Source organism: Narcine bancroftii, chromosome 3 (assembly GCF_036971445.1).
Source record: "Narcine bancroftii isolate sNarBan1 chromosome 3, sNarBan1.hap1, whole genome shotgun sequence".
Lineage (NCBI taxonomy): Eukaryota > Metazoa > Chordata > Chondrichthyes > Torpediniformes > Narcinidae > Narcine > Narcine bancroftii.
The window spans coordinates 176,191,374-176,207,925 of record NC_091471.1 but is presented as its reverse complement, the minus strand read 5'-3'; the positions used below and the strand labels follow the sequence as shown (position 1 = coordinate 176,207,925).

General features: G+C 37.1%; 1 protein-coding gene across 20 annotated transcripts in view; it reads right to left on the bottom strand.

The window, feature by feature from the left end:
* The window catches only part of LOC138757878 (serine/threonine-protein kinase 32B-like), a 267,585-nt gene that overhangs the window by 110,251 nt on the left and 140,782 nt on the right, over nt 1-16,552 (bottom strand). For 19 of the 20 annotated variants that reach the window (XM_069925913.1, XM_069925927.1, XM_069925925.1 and 16 more), the window contains one exon: nt 2,283-2,456. In XM_069925913.1, coding sequence (XP_069782014.1) covers nt 2,283-2,456 — 174 coding nt within the window. Of the gene's footprint in view, nt 1-2,282; nt 2,457-16,003; nt 16,020-16,552 lie in introns of all 20 variants that reach the window. The other variant, XM_069925931.1, reaches the window with a different exon arrangement.

The following is a 16,552-nucleotide window of genomic DNA, read 5'->3' as shown; positions in this document are numbered from 1 at the left end:
TTAGAGAAGATTGTAAAGTTACAAAATGCACTTAATTATTATCTGGAATAAAATGTTTAGAGGCAGATTCAGAATCTAGGAAATATAATGAGCAACACGAGTAGGTGGAATCATATTTTCTTTAAACCTATGAATAATTACACCAGAAAACTCATGGGGTATATTGTTTTGAATAGATTTGATTTAATTGAACAGCAACAATGAGGCAGATATCAACTCAGGGCAGCATTTCCTCACCCACTGAAAATTCTAACCATTGTCATGTCAGAGAATTTAGTATGTGTCAATATGACAATAGTCCAGTTTGGTGATGTATATAGGTGCATTCCCTGTAAATATCTGCAACCACATTTTTCTGAGTGCAATGTCTTCTCACTGGATAAGTAGAGTTATTGTCCTTTCATGGTAACTATTGCAAAATCTCATCCTGGTAAATTGTGCAATTTTCTGAAGTCATTTTATGAATATTGTAATTTTAGCTGTTGGTTTACAAATTCCACTAGCCTTTTAAATTGGATGTTTAAATCAACTAGAATCATTCAATAGCTCCTTTGCTGTTGCAACTTCTTTAATGGAGACTGACAGGAACTTTGCAAATGAGCCTCATTTTGGTAGTCATTTAATTAATGCCTGCCATCATTTTTTAAAAAATTTTAGACATACAGCATGGTATCAGGCCATTTCGGCCCATGAGCCTGGGCTGCCCGATTAACCAACATCCCCTGGTTTGTTTTAAATGGTGGGAGGAAACCAGAGCCCCCAGGAAAAACCCATGCAGACACAGGAAGAATGTACAAACTCCTTACAGACAGCATGGGATTCGAACTATGGTCCTGATTGCTGGTGCTGTAACAGTGTTTCGCTAACTGCTGCGCCAAACATGCCACCCTTTATTGCTTAAATGGAATTTATGGAAAGCAAGGTTAAAAAAAATCAGACCACTCATTCACAGCACAACAAAATGGATTAGTTAATGATTCTGTGGAATCATTAAAAAATTAAAACCATCTGTTTCGAATCCTTTATTTCCATCATAGAATTCTATTTCAGCAAATGAATATTCTGCCCTGTGTTCCAATTATTTAAGAATTCTCCTGTTAACTTAAAAAAAATCGTAATCCAAGCAAAGTATAAGCATCTTATAAGCTAAATAAAATCAGTATTCTGTAAAATCCTCATCATCTGCATTCAATCAACCAGAAACTCAAGCAACCAGGGCGAAAATTCCTCAAGCAAATAAATAATAATAAATAAAGTTTTAAATAAAAGATTAAAAGAGTTTAACATTGTAAAAGTAAATGTTCTCTGAAGTCACACACAACCCTTTGGTGGAGATGGGAGCAAACATTCACCCAGTGGAGCACCCTGACGATGGTCAATCACCACCTGTACCAACTGTTTGAATAAAGTTGTACTTGAATAAAATGGCAGCATCCAGGATGAAGAGTTGGCCGATGACACTCGCTGTTGGGGCGACTCTCCCAAAGTGTCTAGTAGATTACTAATAAAGGCTTTATCTGCAAAGTTGGGGAAGGGGCTTGATTATGATGGCGAAACGGTTAGTGTAACAGCTTGAGCAATGCTGCTACAGTGCCAGCGACCGGGGTTCGAATTTAACTTTCATTTTTTTACATTAAGGGAATTACTGATTAAAGTGAACTTTACATAATTAATTACTACAATGTTGATTTTTTTTCAACTTGCTTTACATTTTACACTGCCTTTTGTCTTTTAAACATTGTATTCTTAATACAGGTGTATTAGTTAGGTATTGCAAGAGTGGCTCTCAGTCAACCAGAAAATTTGCATTCCCAGCATCCATGATCCCCGTAGGTGCCAGGTAATGGGGATTTTACTGTATTCACTAATTAAATATGTCACCATTTACTAGCAATAATTTATTTGTGAGAAACTCTATCCTTGTGTAAATATGATTTACTTCAATTGTAAAAATTTTTCAAACAATATAATATTAGTCCTCCATATTCTCATTTCATTTGACAGTGTATTTTCAATGCATGTCCATTAAATTAATGACTTTTGTTCAAAGTGATTCTTTGATGCACCTTCCGAATGATTCCAATTTTTTAATGACTGCATCTTCTATACATAACTTTCATAGTTGTTTAATACATTAGCTCTATTTTCTTTTTAACATTTGGTATTATTAAATCACTTGAATTAGCAGCAAATTTCTTATTTATGGATCAGATAAATGTTCATTAAAATGAATTGAAATGGATAGGCAACATGCAATCATAAATATTTCAATCAGCACAAACCTGTGGATGATGTGGTAACTTTGCAGGTAGTTCAGAGCTAATGCCAACTCACACACATAGAGTTTCACTGCTTCTTCCTTGAAGTGTACATTTTGTTGTAAATGATATCGTAAATCTCCACCAAGCAGCAGATCTACCACCATAAACATATCCTCCTCATCTTGGAATGAGTACCTAAAAGGAAAAAAAAAACTCTTCTTTAAAAGTGAGAATATGCAAAGTAATAAAGTATCCTCCCTTATTTAAACAAAAATTCATTCCTTAGTAAAATTTCAAAGCAATGGAATTTGTGACTTCAGGGAATTTCACAGCAAAATGATGAATTGAGTAAAGCTACTCCCAAAGTTACTCAAGAGGTATTTAAAACAGGAAAAGTATCTTTCACTGAGGTGTGAATATGTATGTCAGATTTATTTTTCTGGATTGATTAAACATAAGTGATGAATACAAATAATTAGTAGTTGCAAGACTTATTCATAATTGTATAATCTAACAATTAAAATAAAATCATATTATGATTCGTATCATATCAAATCACATCACACCATATCTTGTCTCTCCAAATCATATACAGAGGAAACAGAACTAACATGACGGCACTTGAGAATTTTTTGCAAAATAAAATTCATTTAAAAAAATCTTATGAGGGGTGAGATTCTAAAATAAGGTATTTTTTTTTTAAAAAGGCACACTGTAAATCCAACATATAAATTGAAAATATTAGAAACACTCAGCAGATCAGGCAACATCTATGTAAAGAGAAACAGAGTTAATGTTTCAGGTCAATAAGCCCAAGGACTTTGACCTGGTAGTTAACTTTGTCTTTTGTTGTCTGAGTATTCACTTTCGACATATACTGCCTGTCTACTCAGAATTCCCTGCATCATCTGCTTTTATTTAACATCCTAAAATAACAATTAAGCGAAATTTGGTACTTTTGAGATTTATATACTCTTGTGATGTACACAGTTTGCAACAGTGTAGCCTGATAGATGGAGTGGCAATATTTTAATACATAGACTGGACAATTTGTGGAATTGCCTCTAAAGCATGAGCTTGCTAAAGGGCATTTTTGTCTTTGACTAGAATTTTCAAGGGCCATAGGTGTGTACACTTCAGATAGTTGGACAGACAATGGGCATCAGAGAAGCTAGGAGTCTTTGTAGTGAAGGAGGCTTCCTCTGATGGAGAGAAATTACAGTGGCTTGGCCATTCACCACTGTTGCAGTAGGCTCATTGAGGCCTGTTTGCAGCTTTGACACCTATATTACTTGCAGGCTGCTCATGGAGATTCAAAAATAATTGAAAATGCCTTCAGTTTTGTTCTCCAGACTGATGGATATCAAATATCCCCAGTGACCTCAGGCACATCATTACCACAAAGAATGCTACTGAGGTGAGGCCAAATTTGGGGTATTGTGTGCAGTTTTGGTCAAGCAAATACAGGAAAGATATCAATAAAATAGAAAGTGTGTAGAGATTTACAAGGATGTTGCCTGGAGTTCAAGAACTGAGTTACAGAGAAAGGTTAAAAGATTAGGACTTTATCCCCTGGAGTGTAGAAGAATAAAGGGAGATTTGATAGAGGTATTTAAAATTATAAGGGGGATAGACGGAGTAAATGTAAATAGGCTTTTTACACTGAGGGTAGGTGAGATACAAACCAGAGGTTATGGATTAAGGGTGAAAAGGAAAATGTTTAGTGTGGAACGAGCTTCCAGCTGAAGTGGTAAATACAGGTTTAATTTTAAAATTTAAGAAGAATTTGGACAAGTACATGGATGAGAGATGTATGGAGGGCTATGGGCAGGTCAGTGGGACGAGGAAAAAAATGATTTGGCACAGACGAGAGGGGCCAAGGTGGCCTTTTCTGTGCTGTAATGCTCTGTGGTTCTAGAAGCATGCAAGGATGACCCAATCCCAAAACAAATTCTATAGAATAGAACATGGTTACATTAATCTTCCAAGTAAAACTTCTATCCCAAGGTTTCAAGGACAACAGCATGGAAAGAAATGGATAACCTACTTCTGTCGTGTTGGTTGATAAAAACATGCCACTTAGGAAATAATATTAACATTTCACATAAATCGCTGAATACAGAAAATTCTGTCCTTGAAATATCTGTTATGGAATGAGACAAAAGCTATTCCCAAATGTAGATTCTACTTGCTTAGTGCCAACACATTCTGCCCCTGGCCTCTAAGATGGCACAGAATTATTTCACACTGGCTGTTTCAAATGCCTCTTTCACTGATTCCCCAATTATCACAGTTTTTCAGCTAAGCCTCCACAGTATTCTGCCATGTGGTTTTCAGATGGCCTACATTTTATTGCCTTCTCTTGCTGTTTGAATGATGGCATATGCTTCCACCAGAAGCACTTCTCCAATCCATTTCTAGTAATGTCTAATGATGGTGCTCATGTTGACTTAGATGCATTGTATTGGTAGATTTGGTTTGAGATTATTTAGGAAAAAAGATGCAGCGAATTTTCTTATGCAGTTAATATAAATTGAAGACTATTTGGACATGGGAGATAATGTGCCTCTCTATCTCACCCCACTATTCAAAGCTGGCTCTCATGAATGTTGCATTTGGTTAATATGGCATTTGATGATTTCCAGGCTAAATTTAAGTTCCTGATTTGGAACTTTGATGGTTCTATTGCAGATCTCCTGTCTTACTTCATAATCCAGGCTGAAGGTGCTGTGACTTTCCTGTGTCAGTGGGAATGTTTCGCATTTGATTTGGAAACATCAACTCTTAGTAGTTCCCATTGTTTCAATGGTGATACTGAAATTGAAATCTATTTCTCGGAATGCTCAGAGTTTTGCTATTATCTGATTCCACCTGCACTGAATTCGCCCATCGTTATTGAATGAAGATCTACCGGGACCAATGCCTGAAGAGGGTGCACAAAATCAGTGAACCGGTGCGGACTCGAAAGGCCAACATGGCCTGTTTCTGCTCCGTAAATGGTTATATGGTTAATACAAAAGGCCATGAAATCTGTTCTATTTAGGTGACTGAGTTGACTGAATAGATCGAATCAAGTTGGGTTTTTTTTGTTGTACATTGGTTCGTGGTGGGACAATGAGCCCAAGATCTTCAGCACTGATCATTGGATGTCTCCATAATGTTCACCATGTTACTCAAACATTAGCAATATTCAAAAACTAATTGCAGGCAATGACATATCCCTGGTTTGACTTCAAGAATGAGCTCACTGTGATTCTCATGTAAAGCTGGAGTATAAAATTTTGATGAATTGACTTACATTGGAAGAGATTTTCTTTAACTTCAGAGTGTGGCACAGATTTATCCTGGGAATGCTGCCAAAAGTCTTCTCAAAATGTCAAAGGCTTAATGTTTCAGACAGTAAAGAACTGTAGAGTGCACACTCATCAGATATTGTATTTCTAGTACATTAACATCGTCACCTACATTAACTTTCACTATGCACTAGAGTGGAAGTGGTATTAAACTTTGGATGTTGATTTCTTTAGAATATAGTCTCACACAATTTGCGCTTATACTAATTCCACTTTAATGTTATAATTTGTTGGATCTTCCAAGCACATTGGAAATGTATTTTTCAATGCTCCTACTGTAATGCAAAGTGAATTATGCTACAGGGACTCCCCTATCAAAATGCAAGATTTTCAACTATTATTTTCCCTCCAGAGATGCTGCTCGGCCTGTTCCTCCAGCTGTTTGTGTTTTGCTCAGATAACAGCATACGCTCTCTCATTGGTCTCTCCTATCAAGAGTCTAGTACTCAGAACTGGTAGCTAATCTTAATTCTTCCATGGGAAAACTTTATAACTAGCAGTGTGACTCCAATCTAGGGCCAACATGTGATATCAATATTGTTCCACTTACCTCATTAATGCTATCATGAGCTCAGTTTGGAAATGAAATTCATTAACATTGCCTTTATATTAATAATGGGTAGAGTTAAATCTCGTTTCAAGTCTAAAATTAACAATTAAATGGCAAAAATAACTACTACAGCTGAATGAAATAAAATTCACGCTTGGGGAATAAATGCACTAAATAATCTAATTCATTTCTACCAAGCACCCTTCAACTAATTGGAATTTTCCATTGGGATCTAAAGCCACTGGATATTATACCTGCAGGTCTTAAAGTTTTCAAATATCTTGAATGCCATACTAGCATTAATAATCTTCTTAGTGCTCTCCTGAATTTGTTTCCAGACTCTCAGTCATAATGTACAGATGATTAACTTTGAGAAAATCATCTTTTAATATTCAAAGATATATCAGATAAACACTCATTGATTCGTACAATTGGAATTTAAATACCACTGTCTTAATAATTCTGCAAATCTCTTGTGGAATTTGATAGTATCCATGGGAAGAAAATGGGGACAGGGTAGGGAGGAAAAACAGGATTTTAATAATTGGCATTTAACTACTTAACCATAATGCTTTAAAAGATTGGCCTCCAAGCAAAATATATTGCCATTTTACTCTTGCCTATTTAATGCTCCTGCAGGAGAAGAACTTCATCCTAACACACTTGCCATAGAATGTAAGGCATTTCACACTCGTGACAGAAGTAGACAACCCTGTGCCAGGATGTTCTACTTCTGAGACTAGGTCAAGACCACGTTAGAATAACATTGGCAATTCAAGCAAGCTTGGGCAAAAAAAGTATGTAAGACTTAAATGTACTCTATGCCATGAAATGACCAACAACCCTCAAGCATTTGACTTTTAGTTTAAATGTGTGGCTTCATTGGCTCCAATGTTCAACAGACGGATAGGAAAAGCATTAGGGGGGAGGGGAGTATAATTTCATACAATGAGCAAATTAAATTTCTCCCTCCTGCAGAACAGACAAATATTAGATGAGAGTTTCATGCTCATCTGTTGTAGGAACAGAAAGTCATCAGCTTGATGTGAGCTTTAGTTATGTGGTTTAGTTTAGTTGTTGTTATTGCTGTTTTGTAAGTTAGGCTGCTCTAGTTCGACCAGCTGATCAAATTTTCGAGGCTGGGATTGTGCCAACAGAATTTCTGGGCAGACCCAGGCATTACAAACACTCTGACTATCATCTGTTTGAAGAACTGGCTAAAATGTACATTTGGAGCAGTAACCAAAAGTGCTGGAGAAAATTAGCCCGTCACACATCAAACATAGAAAGCAAAAGGCAGTAAATGTTTCACTTTGAACTCTTCAAGACTAAAATAGATTAGGTGAAATTACATATATAAAAAATTAAATATATATTAATGTCCAGGTTCTTAGCACTCAACCTTACAACCATAAAGCGCCAATGTTAAACATACAACTTCCCCACTGCGCCTGTCTTCGAACTCCTCCTTCCCTAATCACTTCTCTCCCACTTCAATTTACAGCAAACCTTTCTTTCCCTCCTACGCATCCCATTCCACCCCTTTACACTCGACAAGAAGTCAGGCTCTCCATTTTACCCCTCTACCCCTCAATTTCCATAGCTATTATCTGTTGGTTTGGAAAGAGAAAGAAACCTATGCTCCTCTGTTATTATCAGCAGAACCTCCATCTTGCCAAGATTCTTGAGCTTTCTTTTATCCTTGCTCCTCTACTCCTCCTTCACCCATTGGTTCTCCTGAACACAGAGTTTAATGCTCTCCCTCTATAATTAGAGAATACACAAGAATGGCAATTTTAGGCTGTTCTAGATGGTGCTGTCAATCATTTACGGTCATTAACACTGTACATCAGACTACTGACTCGAATGCAAATGAACAATTAATCATGTCATCCATTTCCTGACCATCTGCTTAGTCCCTTACATTGTACAAACAATCCAATTTCCCCAACTAATTTCCAGATCACTTAATCTCACTTCTGCAAATATTTTATTTCCTGCTTTTCAGTTTGCAATAAGTTCTGAAATTCACGTTTCCATCTCAGGTGGAATTTTCCCATCCTGTGATTCTTGGTCAGCATGGATAAGTTGGGCCAAAGGGCCGACTTCAGTGCTGTAAATTTCTATGATGCTATAACTTGTAAGTTTTATCCCCCTCCTAAAATTGTCTTCATTTAAGGTACTGCTGAATGAATGAGCTCAATTACCCAAGGTCTGTAACAATTTTGCATCCTCTAATAAAATCACCTCTGCCCAGAATTTAGACCCAGTAATCTTTACTTCCATCCACGAAACAATCTCCCCATCCCAGGAATCAATCTCTATTGAAAGAAATCCCTTCTTTGAATAAGAGACCAGAAATGATACAAAATCCAGTGGTAATCTCAGTAAATCTCTAAATAATTGTTCTAACGTGCCTTTACTCTTTAACTCAAATCAATAAAGGCCTAACATATAATTTGCTCTTCTAATTATGTGATGTACCTGTATGATAACTTGAGTGATTTTTGCTGTAGGATACCTAGTTTCCCCTGAACTAACACATTTTTCAATCTCCCACAATTAAAAAAACGTTTCAACCAAAGTGGCTGACACTTATCTATATCATATAATATTTGACATGTTCTCACTATTCTGTATCCCCCTGAAATCTCTCTGCATCCAACCCATAGCCCACATTGTGAAAGGGGGAATGTGAGGTGGGGGGGGGGGGGGGGGGGTGGTGGGGATGGTGTTGCAGTTCAACCTAATGCTTGATCCAACGTGCATGTTGCATATAAAAAATTAGCCCAGCAACAAGGTACACTTTTAGTAAATTATATAAATCATTACAAGGTCATCTGTGTGTGCAGCATACAGTGAGCAGACAAGGGTTCTGAAAGGGTTTCTGTCTTTCCCATTGTTTAGGACCATGCCATTCACATGCATTTTATTCCATTAATACAAACTAATATATGTTGCATGCAAATAATTGGTGCCTCACAGCCACATTTTGCAGGTAAAGTGCAAAAATCCATAATGTGTGGTTTGAATGGGATGAATAAAAATGTCCTATATTTCAGAAAACCACTGATGTTACTGATTTAACGATAACAAGGTTGCTGGGTAGGCTTTATAAAACATTCAATTAATGAGAAAGTGCTGGCACAGGAGATGAAATGGTGAAGTGCTTAATGAATCAGTTTGAAGAGGAATCGAATTACAAATTAAGTGTAGGATGTGTGTGCTGTGTGTAAGAGCGTGTGCTCTGTGTAATGTGTGTAAGAGTGTGTGCGAGTGTGTGCGAGTGTGTGCTGTGTGTGCGAGTGTGTGCTGTGTGTGCGAGTATGTGCTGTGTGTGCGAGTGTGTGCTGTGTGTGCGAGTGTGTGCTGTGTGTGCGAGTGTGTGCTGTGTGTAAGAGCGTGTGCTGTGTGTGCGAGTGTGTGCTGTGTGTAAGTGTGCTGTGTGTAAGAGTGTGTGCTGTGTGTAAGTGTGTGCTGTGTGTAAGAGTGTGTGCTGTGTGTAAGAGTGTGTGCTGTGTGTGCACAAGTGTGTGCTGTGTGTGCGCGAGTGTGTGCTGTGTGTAAGAGTGTGTGCTGTGTGTAAGAGCATGTGCTGTGTGTAAGAGCGTGTGCTGTGTGTGCGAGTGTGCTGTGAAGCTATCATGTGGCAGCAGAGTACTAATGAGCACTTCATGACACAGAATACATCATCAATAAATATATTGGATGGAGTGTTACAGCACCGAAACAGGCCCTTTGGCCACCGCATCCATGACTTCATTTATCCCCTTAGGCACTCATCCTATTAGCTTGCATTAGCCCTGTGCCTTTTTATGTCTTATCTCTCTAAGCCTCTTTCAGGTGGCCAGAATACCCTGATGCAAAGCCGCATATTCTACCCGAATGCGGCTGTCAGGAGGTCACCTGAAAGAGCCTGACGCGGCTCAGAGGAGTACTCACCAACCCTCCTCCTGGAGGTATAATCTCCGCATCTGAGCAGTCCCCCGAGGCACCTGAATGCAGCAGCTTTAAAAGCGGCTGCTGGGAGTGGGCTGATGACAATCAGTCGACAATCCAACTCCCTGCACCTGACAGCCCCCCTCCCCGCTGCCCTTGCCCTGGCGACCCGTGCTGACAGGAGCTGGAGTGCGCTCTGAGGTGCCTCTCCTGCAGCTGTCCCTTTCGGGGAGACAGCGCAGCGCTTTCAGAGCTGCCACCTGAACGACCATTCCACAGGTCTGCATCCACTTGGCGGAGAATGCACCTGAAAGCGGCTTAAGGTACTTATGAAATGTAGTGATTTCATCTCATTCCACAAATGCCAACCCTCCCCCTCTCAATTGTGGTCTTTAAAGGGATCAACAATTCAACAAACAATGGTTTGACTGAAGCATCCATATCCTTCTATGACTTTGCTTATTTAGATGCCTGTCTGATTGCCTCTTAATCAGAGTATCTGACTCCACAAACTTCACTCTCAGCAGTTCCAGATATCAACCAGTATCCATGCAAAACTTTTCTCCCAGATCTCCTTTGATGGTCTTTCCCCTTAATTGAAAACTATGCCTTTTTGTTTAAGCAACCCCCACCAAGGGAAAAAAGATTCTGGATATCCAGACTAACAATGCCTCTTACAATTTTATATACCTGTCAGGTCACCCTTCAGCCTCCTTCATTCCAGGGAAAATAAACCAACAGAATACAATCTTTCCTCATAACTAAAATCTTCAATTTAGGTAACATCTGGGTGAATCTTCTCTGTATCCTCTTCAGCGTTATCATATCCTTCCGACAGTGTGGCGATCAGAACTACATGCAATGCTCCAAGTGCAGTCAAACCAACATTTTGTAAAGTTGCAACATAACCTCTTAGTTTTTATATTCTTTGCCCAAAACTATGTAAACAAGAATGTCAGATGCCTTCTTCAAGCTTATTATCATCTGATTGTATACATGCAACCTGTCTCTCTGGACCATGGTGCACGCACAAAAACTTACAGTATCCTGTGCACAACAATCACTTAAACAATCAAAACAAAGTCGGAGTCACGTGATGGAGTAGTGGCCGGTAGGGGAACTCCAGCCCTCTCCAGAAAAGTAAAAAAAAGGTAGAGAAAGAACAAAGGCACTAACACAGAAACCATAACAAATTGAAAGTGAAAGTGTGGAGAAAATGGCAGCAAAGAAAGAAAAACCAAAAACAATGGGAAGAAAAGAAGAAGGAAGGACGTCAGAGGAGGAAGGTGAAGGCATTACCGGTACGAGGATGCCCGCAGTGGAGGGAGAAGCCCGCTCCCTGAGGTCAGTGGAAACTCCAAACTCAGGACTACAAAAATGGCTCACGGAGCCAAACAAAAGTGCGCAACTGCGCATGCGTGAATCCTCGCGCATGCACGATGCGCAAAATAAAAACAACACCGATGGGAGGGGGGACCAGCTGAGGAGTAAATCTCCACAGCTGAAACAGACAAGTACAACACAACAGCAAGACTCTCAACAGCAAAACATAGAAAATAACGAGAACAAGAAGGAAGAGAATAAAAATAGGAAATCTAAGAAACAACAGATGACCAACCCAGAGGAAGAAGATCAACACCAAGACACCTTTAATAAAAATAAGAAGAACAAAAATACCCAACAAAATAAAATAAACAACCCAACAAGAAAACCAGAAGAGACAGAGGTAAAGGACACAGATCCTGGAGTGGACTCAGAAGAAGAGGAGGAAGAACACAGAGAAATGGAAGATGAAGGGAAGGGCAAGTACATGGATATATTTTTTTTAAAGAATATATGGAAACAGTAAAAGAATGGCTGACACAAGAATTCAGTGAAATAAAAAGAAGAAGAAAAAGTAAAGAAGAAAAAGTGAATAGATTAGAGATGATCATGACAGAAATAGGAAAAAGAGTAGACAAGGTGGAAGAATGAGAAACAGCCATAGAAATGGAGGTAGATGACTTAAAAAAGAAATTAGAAGAATCTGATAAAAAAGTTAAAGAAACACAGGAGGTGTTAGCTCAGAAGATAGATATAATGGAAAATTATAATAGAAGAAACAATATAAAGATAGTGGGCCTTAAGGAAGATGAAGAAGGCAAAAATATGAAAGAATTTATAAAAGAATGGATCCCCAGGGTCCTAGGAAGACCAGAATTACAGGAAGAAATGGAAATAGAAAGAACATTAGCCCACAACAAAAACCAAGATCCATTCTAGTAAAATTCCTAAGATATACAACAAGAGAAATTATATTGGAGAAGGCAATGAAAAAAATAAGGGAAGACAAAAAACCACTGGAATACAAGGGTCAAGAAATTTTTTTCTATCCAGATATAAGTTTTGAACTCCTGAAGAAGAGGAAGGAGTTTAATGCAGCAAAAACGACCCTATGGAAAAAAGGTTATAAATTTATGTTAAAATACCAGCGGTACTTAAAATAGTTATCCCGGGGCAGCAAGGCAAATTATTCTCGGATCTGGAAAAAGCACGAAAATTTGCAGAACAACTACAAAACAAACAGAGAGATGAAGAGATGTAACAAGAACAAAAATGACAACAAACAAAGAAGGGATCTAAGAAGGGAAAGAAAGGGAAGAAAGGAAGTAAGGAGGGAATTAAGAGAGTGACCTTTATTATATATGAAGATTAAAAACTTTTCTGGGGGAGCTGGGTGGGGAAGAATAACAGTCACTGCGAAATCAGTTGACGCTTGCAAGCGTATTCGCAAATCCAAATGGAGAGGGGAGATGTGGTTGCCCGACAAGGGACAAAGAGCAACTCAGAAAGGGGAGGGCTATTGGGGTTAAAGGAATTTTAGATATGAGAATAGTGGAAATATTTTATGTTTTAGAAATGTTGTCTTATAATGTGTTCAAAAAAAGAAAGCAGAAATGGATAAGAAGGGAAGGTGGTGATGAGGAAACGGAAAGGAAAGATAAACAAAGTATGAAATGACTATGTAGAACTATATGACTTTAAATATTAATGGAATACATAACCAAATCAAAAGGAAGAAACTGTTAAATTTACTGAAAAAAGAAAAAATTGATATAGCATTCGTACAAGAAACACATTTAACTGAAGTGGAACACAAGAAATTAAAGAGAGATTGGATAGGACATGTAACAGCAGCATCATATAATTCAAAAGCCAGAGGAGTAGCTATATTAATCAATAAAAATGTACCAATCAAAATAGAAGAGGAAATAATAGATCCAGCAGGGAGATATGTAATGATAAAATGTCAGATATATTCAGAATTTTGGAATTTACTCAATGTATACTCACCTAATGAAGACGATCAAAAATTTATGCAAGATATCTTTTTGAAGATAGCAGATACGTAAGGGAACATACTAATAGGAGGGGATTTTAACCTTAATTTGGACTCAAACATGGATAAAACTGGAAAAAAAACTAACAGAAAGAACAAAGTAACCAAATTTATAATTAAATCGATGCAAGAAATGCAACCTTTGGATGTATGGAGGAAACAACACCCAAAAGAAAAGGAATATTCATATTATTCGGGTAGACACAAAACATACTCAAGGATAGACCTATTCCTGTTATCAGCCCACATTCAAGGAAGAGTTAAGAAAACGGAATATAAAGCTAGATTGTTATCAGATCACTCACCCCTGTTATTGGCAATAGAGCTAGAGGACATCCCACCAAGAATGTATAGATGGAGATTAAACTCCATGCTACTTAAAAGACAGGATTTTAGAGAATTCATTGAACAACAAATTAAAATGTACTTTGAAATAAATACGGAATCAGTGAAAGATAAGTTTATACTATGGGACACAATGAAAGCGTTCATCAGAGTGCAAATATGTAACTAAGATGAAGAAGGACTACAATCGGGAAACAGAACAGTTGGAAAGGGAAATAACAAATATAGAAAAAGAATTAGCAATAAAGGAAGATACAACTAAAAGAAGAGAATTGGCAGACAAAAAAATAAAATATGAAACACTACAAACATATAAGGTGGAGAAGAACATAATGAAGACAAAACAGAAATATTATGAGCTAGGAGAAAAAACGCACAAAATTCTAGTGTGGCAGCTTAAGACAGAACAAACTAAAAGAATGGTATTGGCATTAAGGAAAAAGGACAAACAAATTACATATAATCCAACGGAGATCAATGAAAACTTCAGGGAATTCTACGAGCAACTATATCAAACTGAAAACGAAGGGAAAGAAGACAAAATAGATGAATTTCTAACTAAAACTGAACTACCGAAATTACAAAGAGGAGCAAAATAAATTAATAAAACCATTTGAAATAGAAAAATTACAGGAGATATTAAAAAAACTACCGAACAATAAAACACCAGGAGAGGATGGATTCCCATTAGATTTCTATAAAACATTTAAAGACTTATTAATTCCTCCCCTCCTGGAAGTAATCAACCAGATTGATAAAACATAAAACATATCAGATTCATGCAAAACATCAATAATTACAGTAATACTAAAGACAGGGAAAGATCCACTAGCACCACCGTCATATAGACCAATATCTCTACTTAACACAGATAATAAGATAATAGCTAAACTATTAGCAAACAGATTGGCCAACTATGTACTAAAAATAGTAAATCTGGACCAAAATGGATTTATTAAAAAAAGACGAACAACAGACAATATCTTTAAATTTATTAACTTAATTCATGCAGTAGAAGGAAATAAAACTCCAACAGTAGCGGTTGCTTTAGACGCAGAGAAGGCCTTTGACAGAGTAGAATGGAATTATTTATTCAAAGTACTACAAAAATTCAGCCTACCAGAGAAATATATTGATTGGATTAAAGCATTATATAAGGGGCCATTGGCCCCTTATATATTGCATCATCTGCTCAACATTTGGAAGAAGATTCATGTAGAAAGGAATAAAACAAATTACCAACTACCAAAACTAATATTGACGCAAAATCAACTAATCCCTTTCACAATAGATAACCTTTCCTTTAGAGAATGGGAGAGAAAAGGGATCAAAAAGTAGAAAATTGTTTTTTGGGAAATAAATTATTATCCTTTGAACAAATGAAGGATAAATATAATATAACTCACGATACAATGTTTGCATACCACCAACTGAAAACCCTCTTGAAGGACAAACTGGGAAACAGTCTGAAGTTACCAGAAGGAAGCAATTTTGAATATGTGATTACAGACACAATGATAATTTAAAAATTTGTAACAAACATGTACATCAAACTGCAAGAAAAGGAGAATGAGGAAACAAACGGTAAATCTAAACAAAAATTGGAACAAGATCTAAACATAAAGATAAAGAATGAAACATGGGAAAAGCTATGCTCCGGAACTATGAGAAATACAATAAACACAAGGTTACGCATGATACAATATAACTGGATACACAAGCTATACATCACACCTCAAAAGTTAAATAAATGGGACCCAACAGTATCAGACAGATGTTTTCGCTGTAAAAAGGAAACAGGAACAACAATTCATGCAATTTGGACATGTGAGAAAGTGAAAAAATTTTGGCAAGATCTAAACCAGATATTAAATAAAATCACAAAAAGCAATATACCAAAAAACCCAGAGATCTTCCTCCTAAGTAATATAAGAAATAAAGAATTTGGACTCGATTTGGATGGAGCACAAAAAAAGATTTATGATAGCCCTAGCTGTAGCAAAAAAATGTATTATGTCAACCTGGAAATTAGAAGACAACTTGAGAATACAACAATGGTACATAGAAATAAATAAATGTATTCCATTAGAAAAAATAACATATAATTTAAGAAATAACATCACAATATTCGAACAAATATGGGAGCCATACATGAAACACAACAGAGAAATCCTACCATGGACTTTCACCACCTAAAATGACAGAAGGAGAAGATAACGAAAAGAACTGACTCAGTAAAATTTCTTGTTTATTTTTATTAAATGACAACATTGTTTAACGGGTTTAATGTATCTTATAGATTGAACTTCAAATAAATGGGAAAGGGGGTGAGGGAGGGAGGGAAGGGAGGGGGGAAAAGGGGGAGAAAATAGACTGTATATATTCAAGAAAAAAAATGTCTGTATATATCTTGGTCAATATGGTTTATAGTGTGAAAAATAAAAAAAATTTAAAAAAACAATCAAAACAAACATCTTGCTAGCTGGATAGCTGAATCTGGAGTGGATTTCTGGAGCCATGCTTCTGTAATTTCCAGAGTCCAACAGCCTTTCATTTTCCTCCAGTTCAGATGCAGTCACAGGTAATCCAGTTTCCTTTCTAGAGATTGTACATCTTCAAGTAAATCATCAGAAACACAGGCATGGATGGATTTGCTTTGAGTCTTCCAGGTATGCTGGCATGCTTAGCACACTTCTGCTTCCTTGCACATTGTTTCTAACAATCT